Source organism: Oncorhynchus clarkii, unplaced genomic scaffold (genome assembly GCF_045791955.1).
Source record: "Oncorhynchus clarkii lewisi isolate Uvic-CL-2024 unplaced genomic scaffold, UVic_Ocla_1.0 unplaced_contig_11936_pilon_pilon, whole genome shotgun sequence".
Taxonomy (NCBI): Eukaryota; Metazoa; Chordata; class Actinopteri; order Salmoniformes; family Salmonidae; genus Oncorhynchus; species Oncorhynchus clarkii.
This window is the reverse complement of record NW_027261146.1, coordinates 436,441-460,000: the sequence shown is the minus strand read 5'-3', so window position 1 is coordinate 460,000 and position 23,560 is coordinate 436,441. Positions and strand designations below refer to the sequence as shown.

Genomic DNA, 23,560 nt, shown 5'->3' with positions numbered 1-23,560 from the left:
GTTGAATGTCTATATCACCAGCCAAGTTGGCAGGGTTGAATGTCTATATCACCAGCCACGTTGGTGGGTTGAATGTCTACTCCACCAGCCACGTTGGTGGGTTGAATGTCTATATCACCAGCCACGTTGGTGGGTTGAATGTCTATATCACCAGCCACGTTGGCAGGGTTGAATGTCTATATCACCAGCCACGTTGGTGGGTTGAATGTCTATATCACCAGCCACGTTGGCAGGGTTGAATGTCTATATCATCAGCCACGTTGGTGGGTTGAATGTCTATATCACCAGCCACGTTGGTGGGTTGAATGTCTATATCACCAGCCACGTTGGTGGGTTGAATGTCTATATCACCAGCCACGTTGGTGGGTTGAATGTCTATATCACCAGCCACGTTGGCAGGGTTGAATGTCTATATCATCAGCCACGTTGGTGGGTTGAATGTCTATATCACCAGCCACGTTGGTGGGTTGAATGTCTATATCACCAGCCACGTTGGCAGGGTTGAATGTCTATATCACCAGCCACGTTGGCAGGGTTGAATGTCTATATCACCAGCCACGTTGGCAGGGTTGAATGTCTATATCATCAGCCACGTTGGCGGGTTGAATGTCTATATCACCAGCCACGTTGGCAGGGTGGTCACACAGAGCATTTGGGTACCGTTTTTTTCATCCAAAACCCACATGTAGAAGAAGTTAATTGACCACACCTACTAAAACTCTACGCCTCCATTATTGGCCACACCTAATTGACTACGCCTCCTAATTGGCCACACCTACGAAATGGCCGCGCCTACGAAACGGCCACACCTGATCCTAATTATTGTGCGTCTCTTTACAGAGTGTTTCTGAGCAGTGTGGGAGGAACGAGGTAGATCTATACATACTGTGTGGTGTGCAGGTCCTGGTTGCTTTAATGACCTTTTAACACGGCCTGTATTTGAACCTCTTTTTAAAACACGTCTGCTTTATAATAAATATGTATTGAACTGACGTTCATCAGTCCGCTAATTCTTTCAACCTCTTGATGTGCTCGGTGTACTGACGAACGCTCGTGCACACTCACATACACACACACACACACACTCACTCACTCACTCACTCACTCACTCACTCACTCACTCACTCACTCACTCACTCACTCACTCACACACTCACTCACTCACACACTCACACACTCACACACACACACACACACACACTCACACACGTGTTGCCACTAACCTGGAGGTCTCGGCCACACTTCCCATGTGAGTGAACTGCTGGGAGTAAGCCAGACATTTCTGTAGAGAGAAACACATCCTGTGTTATTAATGTACTATCAACATGTTATGAATCTATTATAACACGTTGGACTGATTATATAGATGTATACACACACACACAGTACCAGTCAGAAGTTTGGCCACACCTGCTCATTCCAGGGTTTTTATTTCTTTATTTTTACTATTTTCTACATTGTAGGATAATAGTGAAGAAATCGAAACTATGAAGTAACACATATGGAAAGTGCTAAACAAATCAAAATATATTTTATATATGATTACAGCTTGGAATGAGAAGCTGTCCAAACTTTTGACTGGTACTAATATATATATATATATATATATATATATATATGTATGTGTGTGTGTGTGTGTGTGTGTGTGTGTGTGTGTGTGTGTGTTGTTTTATTGTTGGTGCGGTGCTATATAAATATATTGTTTTAAATATATGCTGAAGGGGTGGACTGTTTAATAAGTTGTCATAAGAGTGTTATAACCTGGTGCTGCTGTCGGAGGAGCTCCATGTTAATGCAGTAAGAGTTGTCATAAGAGTGTTATAACCTGGTGCTGCTGTCAGAGGAGCTCCATGTTAATGCAGTAAGAGTTGTTATAAGAGTGTTATAACCTGGTGCTGCTGTCAGAGGAGCTCCATGTTAATGCAGTAAGAGTTGTTATAAGAGTGTTATAACCTGGTGCTGCTGTCAGAGGAGCTCCGTGTTAATGCAGTAAGAGTTGTCATAAGAGTGTTATAACCTGGTGCTGCTGTCGGAGGAGCTCCATGTTAATGCAGTAAGAGTTGTCATAAGAGTGTTATAACCTGGTGTTGCTGTCGGAGGAGCTCCATGTTAATGCAGTAAGAGTTGTCATAAGAGTGTTATAACCTGGTGCTGCTGTCGGAGGAGCTCCATGTTAATGCAGTAAGAGTTGTCATAAGAGTGTTATAACCTGGTGTTGCTGTCGGAGGAGCTCCATGTTAATGCAGTAAGAGTTGTCATAAGAGTGTTATAACCTGGTGCTGCTGTCGGAGGAGCTCCATGTTAATGCAGTAAGAGTTGTCATAAGAGTGTTATAACCTGGTGCTGCTGTCAGAGGAGCTCCATGTTAATGCAGTAAGAGTTGTCATAAGAGTGTTATAACCTGGTGCTGCTGTCAGAGGAGCTCCATGTTAATGCAGTAAGAGTTGTCATAAGAGTGTTATAACCTGGTGCTGCTGTCGGAGGAGCTCCATGTTAATGCAGTAAGAGTTGTCATAAGAGTGTTATAACCTGGTGCTGCTGTCGGAGGAGCTCCATGTTAATGCAGTAAGAGTTGTCATAAGAGTGTTATAACCTGGTGCTGCTGTCGGAGGAGCTCCATGTTAATGCAGTAAGAGTTGTCATAAGAGTGTTATAACCTGGTGCTGCTGTCGGAGGAGCTCCATGAGGCTGTTGTATTGCTCTGAGGAGCGAGGAGAGGAACGAGACCGAGCCAGAGAGTAGTCCTCCTCACTGACTGGAGCACTGGGGACCTGTGGGAGGAAACGGGATACCGAGTCAGAGAGTAGTCCTCCTCACTGACTGGAGCACTGGGGACCTGTGGGAGGAAACGGGATACCGAGTCAGAGAGTAGTCCTCCTCACTGACTGGAGCACTGGGGACCTGTGGGAGGAAACGGGATACCGAGTCAGAGAGTAGTCCTCCTCACTGACTGGAGCACTGGGGACCTGTGGGAGGAAACGGGATACCGAGTCAGAGAGTAGTCCTCCTCACTGACTGGAGCACTGGGGACCTGTGGGAGGAAACGGGAAACCGAGTCAGAGAGTAGTCCTCCTCACTGACTGGAGCACTGGGGACCTGTGGGAGGAAACGGGATACCGAGTCAGAGAGTAGTCCTCCTCACTGACTGGAGCACTGGGGACCTGTGGGAGGAAACGGGATACCGAGTCAGAGAGTAGTCCTCCTCACTGACTGGAGCACTGGGGACCTGTGGGAGGAAACGGGAAACCGAGTCAGAGAGTAGTCCTCCTCACTGACTGGAGCACTGGGGACCTGTGGGAGGAAACGGGAGACAGGGGAGAGAGGAGACAGAAAAGAGGGGGAGAGGAGACAGGGGGAGAGGAGACAGGGGGAGAGGAGACAGGGGGAGGGGGAGAGGGGGAGATGAGACAGGGGGAAGGGGGAGAGGAGACAGGGGGAGGGGGAGAGGGGGAGATGAGACAGGGGGAAGGGGGAGAGGAGACAGGGGGAGAGGAGACAGGGGGAAGGGGGAGAGGAGACAGGGGGAGGGGGAGAGGAGACAGGGGGAGAGGAGTGTGTGTGGGGGGGGGGTAAGTGTGTGTGTGTGTGTGGAGGGGTGTGTGAAATTGTTCATGTCAAGGGATGAATTTAACACATAAACAAATATGCACACACACAGTTACCGACACACTGACACACGCACAAAAGACAGTGAGATAGAGAGAGGTGTGAAAAGTCAACAGCAGGAGATATATATATATATATATCTCACACACACACACACACACACACACACACGTACGTGTCTTGGTCTCCCCCTGTCCTCTCCATCTGTTCCTGGCTTCTCCTGCAGTCTCAATGTTCCTCCTTTCCCTCCCTCCTTTCCCTCCCCCCCTCCATCTCCCCCCTCCATCCCTCTTTTCCCTCCATCTCCTCCCTCCTTTCCCTCCCCCTGCCCTCCTTAACACACACAGTCCTCCTCTCTCTCCCTCCCTCCTTTCCCTCCCCCCCTCCATCTCCCCCCTCCATCCCTCTTTTCCCTCCCTCCCTCCATCTCCTCCCTCCTCTCCCTCCCCCTGCCCTCCTTAACACACACAGTCCTCCTCTCTCTCCCTCCCTCCATCTCCTCCCTCCTCTCCCTCCTTCTGCCCTCCTTGACACACACAGTCCTCCTCTCTCTCTCTCCCTCCCTCCATCTCCTCCCTCCTCTCCCTCCCCCTGCCCTCCTTGACACACACAGTCCTCCTCTCTCCCTCCCTCCATCTCCTCCCTCCTCTCCCTCCCCCTGCCCTCCTTAACACACACAGTCCTCCTCGTGTTGGAAAACTAAAATGTGAAAGTAAAGCCCTCCACCTTGGTGATGTCTACAGGCAGGCCTCCCTTGGTGGCGCTGATCATCTGGTCCAGTCCTTTAGCGTGTCGGAGATGGACCGCCGCTCCCTGCATGTCCCTCATCTGTTTAGAACGCAGCGCCGCGCGGACGAACGCCTGTCGCCGCAGCAACAGGAAGTCCAACTGCTGCTGGGCTGCACCACAGGAAGGGACGTCACAGGGGGGAGGGAGGGAGTCAGGATGTGGATGTATGTGTGAGGGAGGGGGAGAGGGAAATGTGTGTGTGTGTGTGTGTGTGTGTGTCTGTGTGTGTGTGTGTGTGTGTGTGTGTGTGTAGGGAGACAGAGTGGCTAATGTAGAGGTGTCAATGGGAGAATGAATTTGTTCACGCCAAGGGGTGAATTTAACACATCTATGAATATGTACACACACACAAACTGACACCAACATACACACACCTTTAAGCCCCAGTCTGGAGCCCTGTGTTGTGTTGCCTCCAGAACCTGGTGTGGGAGGGGTCGGGGCTTTGCCTTTCTGGACTGGAGCTCCCACTGCAGGCTGGAGGAGGAGGGGGGGAGAGAGAGAGATGAGAGAGAGAGAAAGAAAGATAGACGAGAGAGAGAGAGACGAGAGAGAGACAGAGAGAGAGACGAGAGAGAGACAGAGACAGAGACAGAGAGACGAGAGAGAGAGAGACGAGAGAGACGAGAGAGACGAGAGAGAGACGAGAGAGACGAGAGAGAGACGAGAGAGACGAGAGAGAGAGAGACGACGAGAGACGAGAGAGAGACGAGAGAGAGAGAGAGACGAGAGAGAGAGTTAAGTGAACAGAAGTTAAATATTGTAAGCATGAACATACTACCTATTCTGCGCGTCTAGGACATAGCATCCATATTTTCCCACTTTCCAGAACAATCTTGAGCGTCAAGAAATCTCATGACATCATGTGTAATCAGTATAATAGGTCATGGTGGTTACCTTGGCCAATTCCCCTGTTCCGTCCTCGTCCTCTGCGTCTGCGTCCTGATTGGCTAGTTTCATGGCCGTCTCCAGGACGCCCATGAAGTTCTGCTGGCTGCTCTCTGAGCCCTGCAGCGGAGGACAGCCTGGGCCACAACAACACAGTACAGAGTAAACACAGAGAACAAAACCACGCTACGGCGTACACGCTACAAACACGCTATGGTGTACACGCTACAAACACGCTACGGCGTACACGCTACAAACACGCTACGGTGTACACGCTAAAACCACGCTACGGCGTACACGCTACGGCGTACACGCTACAAACACGATACGGCGTACACGCTACAAACACGCTACGGCGTACACGCTAAGGCGTACACGCTACAAACACGCTACAAACACGCTACGGCGTACACGCTACAAACACGCTACGGCGTAACACGCTACAAACACGCTACAAACACGCTACGGCGTAACACGCTACAAACACGCTACGGCGTACACGCTAAAACCACGCTACGGCGTACACGCTACAAACACGCTACGGCGTAACACGCTACAAACACGCTACGGCGTAACACGCTACAAACACGCTACAGCGTACACGCTACAAACACGCTACGGCGTACACGCTACAAACACGCTACGGCGTACACGCTACAAACACGCTACGGCGTACACGCTACAAACACGCTACAAACACGCTACGGTGTACACGCTACAAACACGCTACGGCGTACACGCTACAAACACGCTACAAACACGCTACGGCGTACACGCTACAAACACAATACGGCGTAACACGCTACAAACGCGCTACGGTGTACACGCTACAAACACGCTACAAACACACTACAAACACGCTACAAACACGCTACGGCGTAACACGCTACAAACACACTACAAACGCGCTACAAACACGCTACGGCGTACACGCTACAAACACGCTACAAACACGCTACGGCGTACACGCTACAAACACAATACGGCGTACACGCTACAAACACGCTACAAACACGCTACAAACGCGCTACGGCGTATACGCTACAAACACGCTACGGCGTACACGCTACAAACACGCTACGGCGTACACGCTACAAACACAATACGGCGTACACGCTACAAAGACGCTACAAACACGCTACAAACGCGCTACGGCGTACACGCTACAAACGCGCTACGGCGTACACGCTACAAACACGCTACGGCGTACAAGCTACAAACACGCTACGGCATACACGCCTAGAGAGGTTTGCAGTGTGTGCAAACCTGGTCAAGAACTACAGGAAACGTATGATCTCTGTAATTGCAAACAAAGGTTTCTGTACCAAATATTAAGTTCTGCTTTTCTGATGTATCAAATACTTATGTCATGCAATAAAAATGCAAATTAATTACTTAAAAATCATACAACGTGATTTTCTGGATTTTTGTTTTAGATTCCGTCTCTCACAGTTGACGTGTACCCACGATGAAAATTACAGACCTCTACATGCTTTGTAAGTAGGAAAACCTGCAAAATCGTCAGTGTATCAAATACTTGTTCTCCCCACTGTAGATGATAAAAGCTGCAGCTAAATGCAGGTTACCTGGTGGTACAGGGAGATCAGCCAGGTTGACTGGTCGTCCAGCCTTATGAGACCTGATGGCATCCTGGTATTGCTGTTACACACACACACATATATATATATATATATATATAAAAAAAACATTAGTACGATATATCCAAGCAGGTATACATTACAGTGTGTGTGTGAGACGTTTCTGCTGTCAAAAGCATGGAACTTTTGGAGTTCTTTCTCATTCTTTGTGTGTGTGTGTGTGTGTGTACGTGTGTGTGTGTACGTGTGTGTGTGAACCACCAGTCATTTCTTTGATGTGTGTGTGCGTGTACCTTGACGATGCGCTGGTGCATGCGTGCCTTGCGGTCGTCTCCTTTGCTCTTGGCCCCCTCTGCTGCAGCTTTGTATCTGTCCATCCTCTGTTGTAACGCTTCCCCTACACTGCCTGGGGCTGGGAGGGCTGTCTCACACACACACACACACACACACACACACACGTCTCCACTGAGCGACCTGGCACAAAATGGCTGCCGTGCATCAACCAGATGGGAGCTACACATTGGTGATGGAGGTGATTTTCCCCTTTAGAAAGACCCTTTATATATCCAATCCGTCATTATTATCATTAATATTATGTGTGTTACCGGAGTCGGCCACCGGGGGAGCTGCAGGGGGAGCTGCAGGGGAGGGCCTGGAGGAAGACTGGGGAGGAGCTGAACGCTCTACCACTGCATCTCCTGAGGAGAGAGAGGGATGAGAAGAAAGAGGAGTTGCGCCGTACGGGGGGGTTGAGATCAGATGTTTAGGGGTCAGGGCAGAATGTACGAAGTGTCTCAGAGTAGGAGTCCTGATCTAGGATCAGGTTCCCCATGTCCTCTTTTTCATTGTGATCTAAAAGGGAAAACTGATCCCAGATCAACACTCTCTCAGAGACTGAGACACTATGAATACAGACCCTGGTCTTCTAGGCTCTAGCAGGTCTTTAGGGATGAGACAGACACTACGAATACAGACCCTGGTCTTCTAGTCTCTAGCAGGTCTTTAGGGATGAGTTTCAAATGCAGCCTATAGGCCCTAGTCAAAAGTAGTGCACTATATAGGGAATAGGGTGTCATTGATAAACCAAGCGCACCTGGAGGGGGAGGTAGAGAGCTGAGGTCCACTGGTTCCCCTCTGTCCAACGCCTCTACTACTGGGTCTAGTTTCTGTAGAGGAGAGGTGGTGGAGAGGGAGAGGTGGTGGTGGAGAGGGAGAGGAGGTGAAGATGTGGTGGAGAGGGAGAGGAGGTGGTGGAGAGGGAGAGGAGGTGAAGAGGTGGTGGAGAGGGAGAGGGGGTGAAGAGGTGGTGGAGAGGGAGAGGAGGTGAAGAGGTGGTGGAGAGGGAGAGGAGGTGAAGAGGTGGTGGAGAGGGAGAGGAGGTGGTGGAGAGGGAGAGGAGGTGGTGGAGAGGGAGAGGAGGTGGTAGAGAGGGAGAGGAGGTGGAGAGGGAGAGGAGGTGAAGAGGTGGTGGAGAGGGAAAGGAGGTGGTGGAGAGGGAGAGGAGGTGAAGAGGTGGTGGAGAGGGAGAGGAGGTGAAGAGGTGGTGGAGAGGGAGAGGTGAAGAGGTGGTGGAGAGGGAGAGGAGGTGGTGGAGAGGGAGAGGAGGTGGTGGAGAGGGAGAGGAGGTGAAGAGGTGGTGGAGAGGGAGAGGAGGTGAAGAGGTGGTGGAGAGGGAGAGGAGGTGGTGGAGAGGGAGAGGAGGTGAAGAGGTGGTGGAGAGGGAGAGGAGGTGAAGAGGTGGTGGAGAGGGAGAGGTGAAGAGGTGGTGGAGAGGGAGAGGAGGTGGTGGAGAGGGAGAGGAGGTGGTGGAGAGGGAGAGGAGGTGATGGAGAGGGAGAGGAGGTGAAGAGGTGGTAGAGAGGGAGAGGAGGTGGAGAGGGAGAGGAGGTGAAGAGGTGGTGGAGAGGGAGAGGTGGTGGAGAGGGAGAGGAGGTGAAGAGGTGGTGGAGAGGGAGAGGAGGTGAAGAGGTGGTGGAGAGAGAAAGGAGAGGGAGAGGAGAGGGAGAGGGAGAGGAGGTGAAGAGGTGGTGGAGAGGGAGAGGAGGTGAGGAGGTGGTGGAGAGAGAGAGGAGGTGAAGAGGTGGTGGAGAGAGAGAGAGGGAGAGGAGGTGGTGGAGAGGGAGAGGAGGTGAAGAGGTGGTGGAGAGGGAGAGGAGGTGAAGAGGTGGTGGAGAGGGAGAGGAGGTGGTGGAGAGGGAGAGGAGGTGAAGAGGTGGTAGAGAGAGAAAGGAGAGGGAGAGGAGGTGAAGAGGGATTGGAGGTGAAGAGGGAGAGGAGGTGGAGAGGGAGAGGAGAGGTGGTGGAGAGGAGGTGGTGGAGAGGGAGAGGAGGTGAAGAGGTGGTAGAGAGGGAGAGGAGGTGGAGAGGGAGAGGAGGTGAAGAGGTGGTGGAGAGGGAGAGGTGGTGGAGAGGGAGAGGAGGTGAAGAGGTGGTGGAGAGGGAGAGGAGGTGAAGAGGTGGTGGAGAGAGAGAGGAGAGGGAGAGGAGGTGGAGAGGGAGGAGGTGAAGAGGGAGAGGAGGTGAAGAGGTGGTGGAGAGGGAGAGGAGGTGAAGAGGAGGGGAGAGAAGGGTGGGTGGGTGAATAAAGGGAGAAGAGGTGAAGAGGTGGTGGAGAGGGAGAGGAGGTGGAGAGGTGTAGTCAGGTGGGTGTGTTCCTGTACATTGCCAACATGCCAGATCTCACACTGGCTGGATAGGTCACAGGAGGTTGGTGGCACCTTAACTGGGGAGGATGGGGCTCGTGGTAATGACTGGAGCAGAACTAGTGGAATGGTATCAAATACATCAGACACATGGTTTCCATGGTTTCCATGTGTTTGGTGACATTCCATTTGCTCCGTTCAGGCCATTATTATGAGCCGTCCTCCCCTCACCAGCCTCCACTGGGATAGGTGTTGAACATATCAGCTAAGCACATCATGTGACACAGCAACTTGATGTCAGACTGAGCAGTCGATGACGTGGCACGCAGCTATTGGTTGATGCAATGCAGCAGCTGGCATCTAGTCAGACAGGAACACCACCTTGTTTACTTTTACAACACTACATTCCTAAAGACAATTATGGACTTTTTACTCCATTTTCCCTGACTCCTAAAAGTACTTGTTACACTTTGAATGCTTAGCAGGACAGGAATATGGTCCAATTCACACACTTATCAAGAGAACATCTCATCCCTACTGCCTCTGATCTGGCGGACTCTCTAAACACACAGGCATCTTTTGTAAATTATGTCAGACTGTGCCCCTGGCTATCTGTACATTTAAAAAAACATGACATTTTTTTGCTAAATATAAGGAATTTGAAATTATTTTTACGTTTACTTTTGATAGTACTCAAGTAGTATTTTGCAGAGTGACTTGAGATATTTTCAGTTAAAGTATCTTTACTTTAACTCAAGTATGACAGTTGGGCACTTTCCCCACCAGAACATTCCACCTGGGAAAGTGTGCATGTCCTTCTCATTTAACTCCTACAGGTTTTACAGGACCTCACTGCTGCCTCGTCTTTCTCTGCCATTTCTGACACTGTTAACGATGACGACGTAGTGGTGGAGAGTCGACTTCAAAATAATTGATTCCTCGACTCCCGGTGTCAACTTCCATTTCTGAGTGTCACGATTCGATTTCGCTAGGAATCAACTCCTACGATTCAGTATTTTTTAGATAGGGGGAGAATGATTGATTACCGTACACAAACACTCAAATCTTTCATAGCGAGCTAGCGAGGGACAGAGAGAGAGAGAGAGGGGGCACAGTATAGGCAGGTCAGATCCTTTAACCCCTAGTGGAGGTCCATGGAGGTCCTTTAACCCCTAGGGGAGGTCATTTAACCCCTAGTGGAGGTCCATTAACCCCTAGTGGAGGTCCTTTAACCCCTAGGGGAGGTCATTTAACCCCTAGTGGAGGTCCATTAACCCTAGTGGAGGTCCTTTAACCCCTAGGGGAGGTCCTTTAACCCCTAGTGGAGGTCCTTTAACCCCTAGTGGAGGTCCATTAACCCCTAGTGGAGGTCGGTCCTTTAACCCCTAGTGGAGATCGGTCCTTTAACCCCTAGTGGAGGTCCTTTAACCCCTAGTGGAGGTCCTTTAACCCCTAGGGGAGGTCCTTTAACCCCTAGGGGAGGTCCATTAACCCCTAGTGGAGGTCGGTCCTTTAACCCCTAGTGGAGATCGGTCCTTTAACCCCTAGTGGAGGTCGGTCCTTTAACCCCTAGTGGAGGTCATTTAACCCCTAGTGGAGGTCCTTTAACCCCTAGTGGAGGTCCTTTAACCCCTAGTGGAGGTCCTTTAACCCCTAGTGGAGGTCCTTTAACCCCTAGTGGAGGTCCTTTAACCCCTAGTGGAGGTCCTTTAACCCCTAGTGGAGGTCCTTTAACCCCTAGTGGAGGTCCTTTAACCCCTAGTGGAGGTTCTTTAACCCCTAGGGGAGGTTCTTTAACCCCTAGTGGAGGTCCTTTAACCCCTAGTGGAGGTCCTTTAACCCCTAGTGTGTGGGGTACCTTGGCGATGTGGTAGTGTTGTCTGGCCAGCTCTGACTCTCCTCCCTGCTTGGCGTGGAGGGCTGCCAGCTTATACTCCCTCTGTCTGTTTAGAACACACTGCTTCAACTCTACAGAGAGAGAGAGGAGAGGAGGGAGAGAGGAAGGAGAGAGGAGGGAGAGAGGAGGGAGAGAGGAAGGAGAGAGGAAGGAGAGAGGAAGGAGAGAGGAGGGAGAGAGGGAGGAGGGAGAGAGGAGGGAGAGAGAGAGGAGGGAGAGAGAGAGGAGGGAGAGAGGAAGGAGAGAGGAAGGAGAGAGGAGGGAGAGAGGGAGGAGGGAGAGAGGAGGGAGAGAGAGAGGAGGGAGAGAGAGAGTGATATAACAACCAGAATGTTCCAGTGCTTAGGGGACTGCGTTGACATTTACAGGCTGGTATCCGTCTTCAAAAAGGTGTATGTGTGGTCTACCTGAGTGTCGTGCGTCTGGTTGAATGGGGGTGAGGGGGGAGATAGCAGGTGTATCCGGGGTAACGGCAGTGTGTTTCTGAGGGGGGACCAGGAGGCGGGGCTTAGGAGGCAGGGCAACAGGCGGAGCCTCCCTCAGAGGCTTCTGATTGGTGAACGGGGAGGGCGTCAGCACTGGGGTTGGCAGCTCCCGCTCTTTGATTGGTTTAGGCTGCTGCACGGGGGCTGGGGCAGACTTTCCACCTGTGGAGACAGGAGGCGGGATTTCCTCTTCGTTGACCGGTTTTCCTTTCTTGGCTGACGTCATCATGGACTGCAACGTCTAGGGGGAGACAACAAGCAAGCAAACATACAATTCAGCTGACTGGAAAAGTAGACCTTCACATATGGCTAGATGAATCTGGGGTAATTCATGTTCCTGGAGCCGCATGTATCAAGCGTCTCATAGGATTGCTGATCTAGGATCAGGTCCATCCTGTCCAGTAATCTTGTTCATTATAATCTTAAGGGAAAAACTGGTCATAGATCAGCACTCCTACTCTGAGACACATCATCATACAACCAGCCCATGGTCTCTGGCTCACCTTCAATCCGCGGTCGTATCTGCGAGCCTTGCTGGTCTCCCCCTCTGCATTAGCATTGGAGATGGCTGTCTGGTACATGTCAATGCGTTCAGCCAGGCAGGCCTCCAGCCCGGTTGCACCACTAGGAGTGCTGGGGGTGGAGCGGGGGGTGGAGTTAGAGCTTGGAGTGGTGGCAGGTTTCTGAACCTCTTCATCATCATCGTTCTCCAACACCTCATTCAGCTCAGCCTGGGGATGGATAAAGACACATAAATGCATAAAACACACACAGATAGGGAGAGAGAGAAAGAGAGAGACACACACACACACAGATAGGGAGAGAGAGAGAAAGAGACACACACACACACACACACAGATAGGGAGAGAGAGAGAAAGAGAGACACACACACACACACACACACACACACACACACTTCAGGAAAAGTGTTGCCATTGGGAATGAAACAACAACAGATAGGAGGAAGATAAAGGACAAGAGAAGTGTGAAGAGGAGTGTAAACATGGTGGATACCAGGAGATCATCATCATCCTCCAGATCATCATCCCCATCATCATCATCCTCATCAAGGTCCTTCATACACAGAGCCGCCATACGCTCGATATCAGCCATGGGAACTGGAGCTGTGGAGAGGCAGGCAGGTCAGACACACACACACGGTTTCAACCCGGTTCTAGTGGTAGGGTCTGTGGAAGTTATTTCATACAAGATTGGGAGAAGATAATGGGTGAGGATGATGATGATGGTGAAGAATAGGATGATCCTCACCTTTTCCTGTCCCTTTCTTCCCCTGGGACCCGCCCATCAGAGCCAGTAGCTCCGCCTCCAGCTCTTTTTCATTTCCTCCTCCATCCATCCCTCCATCCGGAGACAGATCCAGGAGCAGCCCCATCTTAGAGAGACAAAGAGAGGGAGAAAGAAAGAGAATTTAAAACACAAATGACTGGTGTTATCAATGACCACTTGACTTACAGTTATCAAATCAATGATCAAAATGACGTTACCTGTTTGGCTCGCGCTGCCCCCTGTCCCCTGGGCGGGGGGTTCCGACTGTGACTCATGGAGAGAACCTTGTCAACGGACCTGTGGCACAACTACAACAACACAGAGGAACCAAAGAGACCTATTGTAACATGTGGCAAATAGTTCCAGTAGATAGCTACATTCAGCTTTTATCGTACACGTGTTGACAGACAAAAAATGGACAGCTAGCTACAGGACTCTGTTGAATTTACACTGCATTTAGCTAGTTGGATACGTTTCATTGATATCATGGCTGCTAATAACACATTCGTTGACTGCTCACGTTTTGTGTCAGTCTCTGACAACGCTTAGCAACAAATGAGTACAGTGACGTTAGCAATTAGCTAGCTATCAACAGCAAATTCATAGTATCATCCATGGCACAAATGTTGTTTATCCTCATTCGATGTTGAGCAGCTCTGACTTGTAGTAGTTAGCTTGTTAACAAGGTAACGTTAGCTTGCTATAAGCTGCCATGTCATTTGTAAACATTGCCACTAAAAGCTTTGTTTTACCTTGTCATACGTTATCCACGGACCATATGGTGAGCGCTTTCTTAGTCCATACGACGACTGATCATTTCGAAAACATACGAGAGAACCCTAGTCACGTATGAAGTATTGCTAGTTAGAGAGCTATTAAAAACACGAAAAGGTGTGTACATTGGCTACTTCCTACTTCCTGCATTGGGTAACCATTGGCAACGCGACTATCTCGCTTTACGGCGTTTGAAGGACACGCCCAGAAATCGCTGAAAAATATTCTAACAAGTGTCTGTCTAGCTGTAAGGTCCAGTCAAAGTTATATGTAAAAAATCTTATATTCGTCACCGAACATTAGATTTGTTTAAATCTTAGCAAGACAGTTGTGCTTGGTATGCACTGTAGCTATATGTTTCAGTGAGAGTGTTAAACGTTTGATAGCTAGCAAGCAAGAGAGACCACTCACAATCCGTCTTGATCTGCACTGCCAGGTAGGCTAGCTACCTACAGTTGTGACCAAACCAAGAGCTTGAGGAGAAACTAAGATCTCCCATCAAAATTCAAAAGTATTAGCTAGATAGATGTTATTGGCTAGTTGTCTTTGTTTTGAATGAGATGTTTTGTCAGTGTCGTGATATCTGATATTATTGGCAAATCATTGTTAGCTAACTTAGCCAACTGACACGTTGTCTCTGTTTTATTTTTGCATAGCATTGGAAGAGCTAGCTTGGGAGGATGACCAAAAAACAAAAGCAAACCACAAGTAAGACTGAAATAACCCCCGTTAAATTCACATCAACTGTATATTGGGGCTTAAAACGATCTCCAATACTTTCATTGGCTGAAATCATTCATTCCTAAAGTGAATACCTGGACATAAAACGTTCATCCAACGTAGTTTAATTTATCTGAGATTTTAATTTAACCAGGTAAGTCGACTGAGAACACATTCTCAGTTACAGCAACAACCTGGGAAATAGTTACAGGGATGAATGAGCCAATTGGAAGCTGGGGATGATTAGGTGACCAGGATGGTACGAGGGCCAGATGGGGAATTTACCCCAGACACCTTTATTAACACCCTTACTCTTACAATAAGTGCCATGGGATCTTTTAGTGACCACAGAGAGTCAGAACCCCCATTTAACGACCCATCCAAAAGACAGCATACACAGGGCAATGACCCCAATCACTGACCAATATTTGTTTTGACAAGAGGAAAGAGTGCCTCCTACTGACCCTCCAACACTACTTCCAGCAGCATCTGGTCTCCCATCCAGGACCAACCCTGCTTATCTTCAGAAGCCAACCAGCAGTGGGATGCAGGGTGGTATGCTGCTGGCAAGATACTGAAAAACAAAGTGAAAGGTTGCCAGTCCACCCGTTTGCTTGCTAATGTATGTGTGAAAGAAAGGACAGTTCCTTAGCATGAAGTGGATGTTTTCTCTCCAGGTTTCACACCTCCCCAGCCTAGGTCACTCAGGTCAAGGAAGAGAAAGTGCAGTGATGAGTCAGAGGAGAGCTCCCCCTCTGGAGAGACAGTGGAAGCACAGCCCTCACACCTTGAACAGGTAGCCACCAGAAGTTCCATTTGCTGGTTGAGCGTTTGTCAGTTACAATTCAAATGTTGCTATGTTCTAACTGATTCCTCCTCCTCTGCTGTGTGCAGCAGGACACTGAGGGAACAGTGTTAAACACCACCTCTCCTCCTAAAGATCCCCACTGCCCTCTGACCGCCTGTACTACTCATCCATCTCAGCAGGCTAACAAAGCGGGAGATACCACTGCACCCAAGCAAGAGGGGGATCCAGTGGAGGAAAGTCCGGTTGTGACTGGCTTCGAGGGAGAACAGGCCATTGGAGGGGCTGTGGAGCGGGCGGGCACAGAGGAGTCAGTTCCAACCAATCAGGATGGTGGAAATAGTCCACACGAAGACCATAGTGTGGAGTCCTCTGTCAAAGATGACAAGGGTAGAGAAGAAGAAGACATCAAGACACAGAGTTTCCTCAGCTTCCCCCCACACCCACTGACTGTAGCACAGCCCCAACCCCAGCCCTCCCTGCTTCCCTCCAAGGAGGTCAACGTTGGGGACGGGGACAGTCAAACCGACAAGAAAGAGGAGCAGTGTGGAGAGAAGAACCCAAAGCCCAATATGGAGGAGCTCGACAGTGAACAGCAGGAGGCTATAGATGACAGAGGTGTTTGTCTTGGTGGTGGGAGGGAGGGGCCACCAGTGGAGGAGGACAGATCTGTGGAGGAACCAGTGAAGAAGAGGAGAAGGAGAATGGGGATGTGTGGTCTGGGAGAGAGGGAGAGGAGGGGAATAGAGTGGCAGAAGGAACGAAAGAGTGTGACGGAAGGAGGGAGGGAGGGAGAAGAGATGGTGCTGGTGAGGAAAGCGGAGGAGGAGAAAGTGGAGAAAGAGAGAGAGGAGGACATCGGGCAGAGTGGTGATAGTGGTGGTGGTTGTGCCAACCTGGTGGCTGTAGAGGGAACTACAGCAGCATCATCCTCTGATCCGTCCCTCCTTTCATTCTTCCCTCCATCCGCTCCTCTGGGGAGTACCACTGAACAGAGGAAGGAAGAGGGGGAGAAGTTAGATGAGGAGCAGCTTCAGTCAGGGGGAGAGGCCAGCTATGCAGAACCCTGCGAAGTGGCTTATTCTGGGACAGAGCAGGTCACAGGAGAGGGTCTCCGGACCGGCCTGGAGGTGGACCCACTGAGTGAGCAGCCTGTGGTGTTAGTGGAAGAAGAGCTAGACACAGAGGGGGTTGTGGAGAAGAACCAGGAGGGGGACAGGGGGGGCTGTGGGTCTAATGAGCCAGAGGAGAGCCCCCCTAGGGCCCCTACACCATCCTCCACCACCACCCTTACCTCTATCCCTCTGGAGGCTGGGGCAGAGAGGGAGCATCACGGAGAGGTTCAGAGCTCATCTACCCAGAGAGAGGGGGGGGCTGAAGATGGGGCAGGGACTGTGGCCGACCCCCGGGCACTCATTCTGGCCCCGGCTGACAGAGGAGAGTCCACCATGCCTCCCCCCACAAAGCCAGGTCCTGGAAGGGAGGGGCACAACCAGGCTCCAGTGACACCTGGTGGCTCGGAGGAGAACAACCACGTGAGTGTTTTTGTTGACGTCTTTGTTTGTTACTTTGTTTGTTTGTTTGAGTCCTGATTGTTTGTGTATTTCAGTCCACCACCCCGGACCTGACCAGAGACAACGATGATGCTGCTGTCGTTGATCCGTTTGGAGTGCTGCCTCTGGACGACGTGTCTGACTCTCAACTCAACACCATCACTCTGACGTGAGAGAGGGGGAGGAAGGAGGGGGTATAGGAGGTAGACGCAGGCATGGGGGGAGGAAGGAGGGGGGTATAGGAGGTAGACACAGGCATGGGGGAGGAAGGAGTTTGGTATAGGAGGTAGACGCAGGCATGGGGGGAGGAAGGAGGGGGTATAGGAGGTAGACGCAGGCATGGGGGGAGGAAGGAGGGGGGTATAGGAGGTAGACACAGGCATGGGGGGAGGAAGGAGGGGGGTATAGGAGGTAGACGCAGGCATGGGGGGAGGAAGGAGGGGGTATAGGAGGTAGACACAGGCATGGGGGGAGGAAGGAGGGGGGTATAGGAGGTAGACGCAGGCATGGGGGGGAGGAAGGAGGGGGGTATAGGAGGTAGACACAGGCATGGGGGGATATACCACCTGCAGTACCCAGCGATAACCACTGATCTAGATATACCATCTGCAGTACCCAGCGATAACCACTGATCTAGATATACCACCTGCAGTACCCAGCGATAACCACTGATCTAGATATACCACCTGCAGTACCCAGCGATAACCACTGATCTAGATATACCACCTGCAGTACCCAGCGATAACCACTGATCTAGATATACCACCTGCAGTACCCAGCGATAACCACTGATCTAGATATACCACCTGCAGTACCCAGCGATAACTACTGATCTAGATATACCACCTGCAGTACCCAGCGATAACCACGGATCTAGATATACCACCTGCAGTACCCAGCGATAACCACTGATCTAGATATACCACCTGCAGTACCCAACGATAACCACTGATCTAGATATACCACCTGCAGTACCCAGCGATAACCACTGATCTAGATATACCACCTGCAGTACCCAGCGATAACCACTGATCTAGATATACCACCTGCAGTACCCAGCGATAACTACTGATCTAGATATACCACCTGCAGTACCCAACGATAACCACTGATCTAGATATACCACCTGCAGTACCCAGCGATAACTACTGATCTAGATATACCACAAATCAAATCAAATCAAATCAAATCAAATTTTATTTGTCACATACACATGGTTAGCAGATGTTAATGCGAGTGTAGCGAAATGCTTGTGCTTCTAGTTCCGACAATGCAGTAATAACAAGTAATCTAACTAACAATTCCAAAACTACTGTCTTGTACACAGTGTAAGGGGATAAAGAATATGTACATAAGGATATATGAATGAGTGATGGTACAGAGCAGCATAGGCAAGATACAGTAGATGGTATCGGGTACAGTATGTACAATGAGATGAGTATGTAAACAAAGTGGCATAGTATAGTATAAAGTGGCTAGTGATACATGTATTACATAAGGATACCGTCGATGATATAGAGTACAGTATATACGTATGCGTATGAGATGAATAATGTAGGGTAAGTAACATTTATATAAGGTAGCATTGTTTAAAGTGGCTAGTGATATATTTACATCATTTCCCATCAATTCCCATTATTAAAGTGGCTGGAGTTGAGTCAGTGACAGTGTGTTGGCAGCAGCCACTCAGTGTTAGTGGTGGCTGTTTAACAGTCTGATGGCCTTGAGATAGAAGCTGTTTTTCAGTCTCTCGGTCCCAGCTTTGATGCACCTGTACTGACCTCGCCTTCTGGATGATAGCGGGGTGAACAGGCAGTGGCTCGGGTGGTTGATGTCCTTGATGATCTTTATGGCCTTCCTGTGACATCGGGTGGTGTAGGTGTCCTGGAGGGCAGGTAGTTTGCCCCCGGTGATGCGTTGTGCAGACCTCACTACCCTCTGGAGAGCCTTACGGTTGAGGGCGGTGCAGTTGCCATACCAGGCGGTGATACAGCCCGCCAGGATGCTCTCGATTGTGCATCTGTAGAAGTTTGTGAGTGCTTTTGGTGACAAGCCGAATTTCTTCAGCCTCCTGAGGTTGAAGAGGCGCTGCTGCGCCTTCTTCACGATGCTGTCTGTGTGAGTGGACCAATTCAGTTTGTCTGTGATGTGTATGCCGAGGAACTTAAAACTTGCTACCCTCTCCACTACTGTTCCATCGATGTGGATAGGGGGGTGTTCCCTCTGCTGTTTCCTGAAGTCCACAATCATCTCCTTAGTTTTGTTGACGTTGAGTGTGAGGTTGTTTTCCTGACACCACACTCCGAGGGCCCTCACCTCCTCCCTGTAGGCCGTCTCATCGTTGTTGGTAATCAAGCCTACCACTGTTGTGTCGTCCGCAAACTTGATGATTGAGTTGGAGGCGTGCGTGGCCACGCAGTCGTGGGTGAACAGGGAGTACAGGAGAGGGCTCAGAACGCAACCTTGTGGGGCCCCAGTGTTGAGGATCAGCGGGGAGGAGATGTTGTTGCCTACCCTCACCACCTGGGGGCGGCCCGTCAGGAAGTCCAGTACCCAGTTGCACAGGGCGGGGTCGAGACCCAGGGTCTCGAGCTTGATGACGAGCTTGGAGGGTACTATGGTGTTGAATGCCGAGCTGTAGTCGATGAACAGCATTCTCACATAGGTATTCCTCTTGTCCAGATGGGTTAGGGCAGTGTGCAGTGTGGTTGAGATTGCATCGTCTGTGGACCTATTTGGGCGGTAAGCAAATTGGAGTGGGTCTAGGGTGTCAGGTAGGGTGGAGGTGATATGGTCCTTGACTAGTCTCTCAAAGCACTTCATGATGACGGATGTGAGTGCTACGGGGCGGTAGTCATTTAGCTCAGTTACCTTAGCTTTCTTGGGAACAGGAACAATGGTGGCCCTCTTGAAGCATGTGGGAACAGCAGACTGGTATAGGGATTGATTGAATATGTCCGTAAACACACCGGCCAGCTGGTCTGCGCATGCTCTGAGGGCGCGGCTGGGGATGCCATCTGGGCCTGCAGCCTTGCGAGGGTTAACACGTTTAAATGTCTTACTCACCTCGGCTGCAGTGAAGGAGAGACCGCATGTTTTCGTTGCAGGCCGTGTCAGTGGCACTGTATTGTCCTCAAAGCGGGCAAAAAAGTTATTTAGTCTGCCTGGGAGCAAGACATCCTGGTCCGTGACTGGGCTGGGTTTCTTCCTGTAGTCCGTGATTGACTGTAGACCCTGCCACATGCCTCTTGTGTCTGAGCCGTTGAATTGAGATTCTACTTTGTCTCTGTACTGGCGCTTAGCTTGTACCTGCAGTACCCAGCGATAACTACTGATCTAGATATACCACCTGCAGTACCCAGCGATAACCACTGATCTAGATATACCACCTGCAGTACCCAACGATAACCACTGATCTAGATATACCACCTGCAGTACCCAGCGATAACCACTGATCTAGATATACCACCTGCAGTACCCAGCGATAACTACTGATCTAGATATACCACCTGCAGTACCCAGCGATAACCACTGATCTAGATATACCACCTGCAGTACCCAGCGATAACCACTGATCTAGATATACCACCTGCAGTACCCAGCGATAACCACTGATCTAGATATACCACCTGCAGTACCCAACGATAACCACTGATCTAGATATACCACCTGCAGTACCCAACGATAACCACTGATCTAGATATACCACCTGCAGTACCCAACGATAACCACTGATCTAGATATACCACCTGCAGTACCCAGCGATAACCACTGATCTAGATATACCACCTGCAGTACCCAGCGATAACCACTGATCTAGATATACCACCTGCAGTACCCAGCGATAACCACTGATCTAGATATACCACCTGCAGTACCCAGCGATAACCACTGATCTAGATATTTCATCTGGTTTCAGTAACATTACTGGTCAGATACATTTATCCATCTTCCTAGAACCAGTACACTATTTTCTAACTTTGTATTGGCTTGTTTTGAAGCCTACGATGAACCCTTATTCCCCATATAGTGCACATGTGGCCCTGGTCGAAAGTAGTGCATTATATAGGGAATGGTGCCATTCTCTGTCTCTCTCTTCCCCTTAACTAGTGAGAAAGAGGAAGAGGATGGGCATGAAGACGCTACAGAACTGGTCTGTGGCCTGATCAGAGAACTCTCCTACCTAAAGTGAGTCTTCGTCTCTTTTCCTTCCTCTCCCTCCATCCTTCTACTGCTTCACCACTTTCTCCTAGTGATGACCTTTGACCTAATGAACTTTAGAAGTCAGCCTGATCTGCCCCACAGATTTCTGAGCTCAGATTGGCTAGATGGCTGTCTGCTCAGATGGACATAGATTAGGATCTCACCTCCTTAGTTAACACAGGAGAGGAGGAGAACAGGGGATGAGGTTCTAAATTCTGCTGTTAGCTGTGCCATGTGTTCCTCTCCCTCCTCCTTCACTACTGTTAGCTGTGCCATGTGTTCCTCTCCCTCCTCCTTCACTACTGTTAGCTGTGTAATGTGTTCCTCTCTCTCCTCCTTCACTACTGTTAGCTGTGTAATGTGTTCCTCTCTCTCCTCCTTCACTACTGTTAGCTGTGTAATGTGTTCCTCTCTCTCCTCCTTCACTACTGTTAGCTGCATCAAATCAAATCAAATGTATTTATATAGCCCTTCGTACATCAGCTGATATCTCAAAGTGCTGTACAGAAACCCAGCCTAAAACCCCAAACAGCAAGCAATGCAGGTGTAGAAGCACGGTGGCTAGGAAAAACTCCCTAGAAAGGCCAAAACCTAGGAAGAAACCTAGAGAGGAACCAGGCTATGTGGGGTGGCCAGTCCTCTTCTGGCTGTGCCGGGTGGAGATTATAACAAAACATGGCCAAGATGTTCAAATGTTCATAAATGACCAGCATGGTCGAATAATAATAAGGCAGAACAGTTGAAACTGGAGCAGCAGCACGGCCAGGTGGACTGGGGACAGCAAGGAGTCATCATGTCAGGTAGTCCTGGGGCATGGTCCTAGGGCTCAGGTCAGTTGAAACTGGAGCAGCAGCACGGCCAGGTGGACTGGGGACAGCAAGGAGTCATCATGTCAGGTAGTCCTGGGGCATGGTCCTAGGGCTCAGGTCCTCTGAGAGAGAGAAAGAAAGAGAGAAGGAGAGAATTAGAGAACGCACACTTAGATTCACACAGGACACCGAATAGGACAGGAGAAGTACTCCAGATATAACAAACTGACCCTAGCCCCCCGACACATAAACTACTGCAGCATAAATACTGGAGGCTGAGACAGGAGGGGTCAGGAGACACTGTGGCCCCATCCGAGGACACCCCCGGACAGGGCCAAACAGGAAGGATATAACCCTACCCACTTTGCCAAAGCACAGCCCCCACACCACTAGAGGGATATCTTCAACCACCAACTTACCATCCTGAGACAAGGCTGAGTATAGCCCACAAAGATCTCCGCCATGGCACAACCCAAGGGGGGGGGCGCCAACCCAGACAGGATGACCACATCAATGAATCAACCCACTCAGGTGACGCACCCCTTCCAGGGACGGCATGAGAGAGCCCCAGTAAGCCAGTGACTCAGCCCCTGTAATAGGGTCCACTGGGAGAATCCCAGTGGAAAGAGGGGAACCGGCCAGGCAGAGACAGCAAGGGCGGTTCGTTGCTTCAGAGCCTTTCCGTTCACCTTCCCACTCCTGGGCCAGACTACACTCCTGGGCCAGACTACACTGCATGACAGTGGTGATCAGATGTTCTGTATCCCTCCTCCTTCACTACTGTTAGCTGCATGACAGTGGTGATCAGATGTTCTGTATCCCTCCTCCTTCACTACTGTTAGCTGCATGACAGTGGTGATCAGATGTTCTGTATCCCTCCTCCTTCACTACTGTTAGCTGCATGACAGTGGTGATCAGATGTTCTGTATCCCTCCTCCTTCACTACTGTTAGCTGCATGACAGTGGTGATCAGATGTTCTGTATCCCTCCTCCTTCACTACTGTTAGCTGCATGACAGTGGTGATCAGATGTTCTGTATCCCTCCTCCTTCACTACTGTTAGCTGCATGACAGTGGTGATCAGATGTTTTGTAAGTAGTAGTAAAAACAGACAAATAGCAACTGAAAATAATATCACTCTCTCCCAATGCATCTCTTCCTCCCCTATCCTTCTCTCCTTTTCTCTCCCTCTTTTCTTTCCTCCCTCCATCTCTATCTCTCCCTCCTTCATCCCTCTCTTTCAGTCGGGTAGTGATGGCTACCCATCGGGAGCTAGAGTCTCTTCGCCGTGGCAACAAGACCGCGAGGCCTCCCCCACGCCGCGTCTTCCCCCCACGACGCTCTGAGATCTAGAATGCCTCCCAAATAGCACCCTATTCCCTATATAGTGCCCTACTTTTGACCTGGGCCCATAGACACTATATAGGGAATAAGGCTCTGGTCAACAGTGGTACACTATATAGGGAATAAGGTGCCATTTGGGACCTACAGCGAACCATCATCGCAAT

General features: G+C 50.2%; 1 protein-coding gene across 1 annotated transcript in view; it reads right to left on the bottom strand.

The window, feature by feature from the left end:
* Positions 1-14,106, bottom strand: part of LOC139405421 (coiled-coil and C2 domain-containing protein 1A-like) — a 32,427-nt gene extending 18,321 nt beyond the window's left edge. Inside the window, exons 1-16 of the mRNA XM_071147745.1 lie at positions 13,942-14,106; positions 13,408-13,497; positions 13,172-13,295; positions 12,917-13,026; positions 12,406-12,633; positions 11,825-12,143; positions 11,379-11,488; positions 7,972-8,044; positions 7,484-7,576; positions 7,172-7,299; positions 6,867-6,939; positions 5,290-5,417; positions 4,770-4,869; positions 4,333-4,505; positions 2,658-2,771; positions 1,224-1,282 (exon numbers count right to left, since the gene is read on the bottom strand). Of these exons, the coding sequence (XP_071003846.1) occupies positions 1,224-1,282; positions 2,658-2,771; positions 4,333-4,505; positions 4,770-4,869; positions 5,290-5,417; positions 6,867-6,939; positions 7,172-7,299; positions 7,484-7,576; positions 7,972-8,044; positions 11,379-11,488; positions 11,825-12,143; positions 12,406-12,633; positions 12,917-13,026; positions 13,172-13,295; positions 13,408-13,464 (1,889 nt within the window). The 5' untranslated portion in view covers positions 13,465-13,497; positions 13,942-14,106. The remainder of the gene's footprint in view (positions 1-1,223; positions 1,283-2,657; positions 2,772-4,332; positions 4,506-4,769; positions 4,870-5,289; positions 5,418-6,866; positions 6,940-7,171; positions 7,300-7,483; positions 7,577-7,971; positions 8,045-11,378; positions 11,489-11,824; positions 12,144-12,405; positions 12,634-12,916; positions 13,027-13,171; positions 13,296-13,407; positions 13,498-13,941) is intronic.
* Between the last annotated feature and the right edge of the window lie 9,454 nt (positions 14,107-23,560).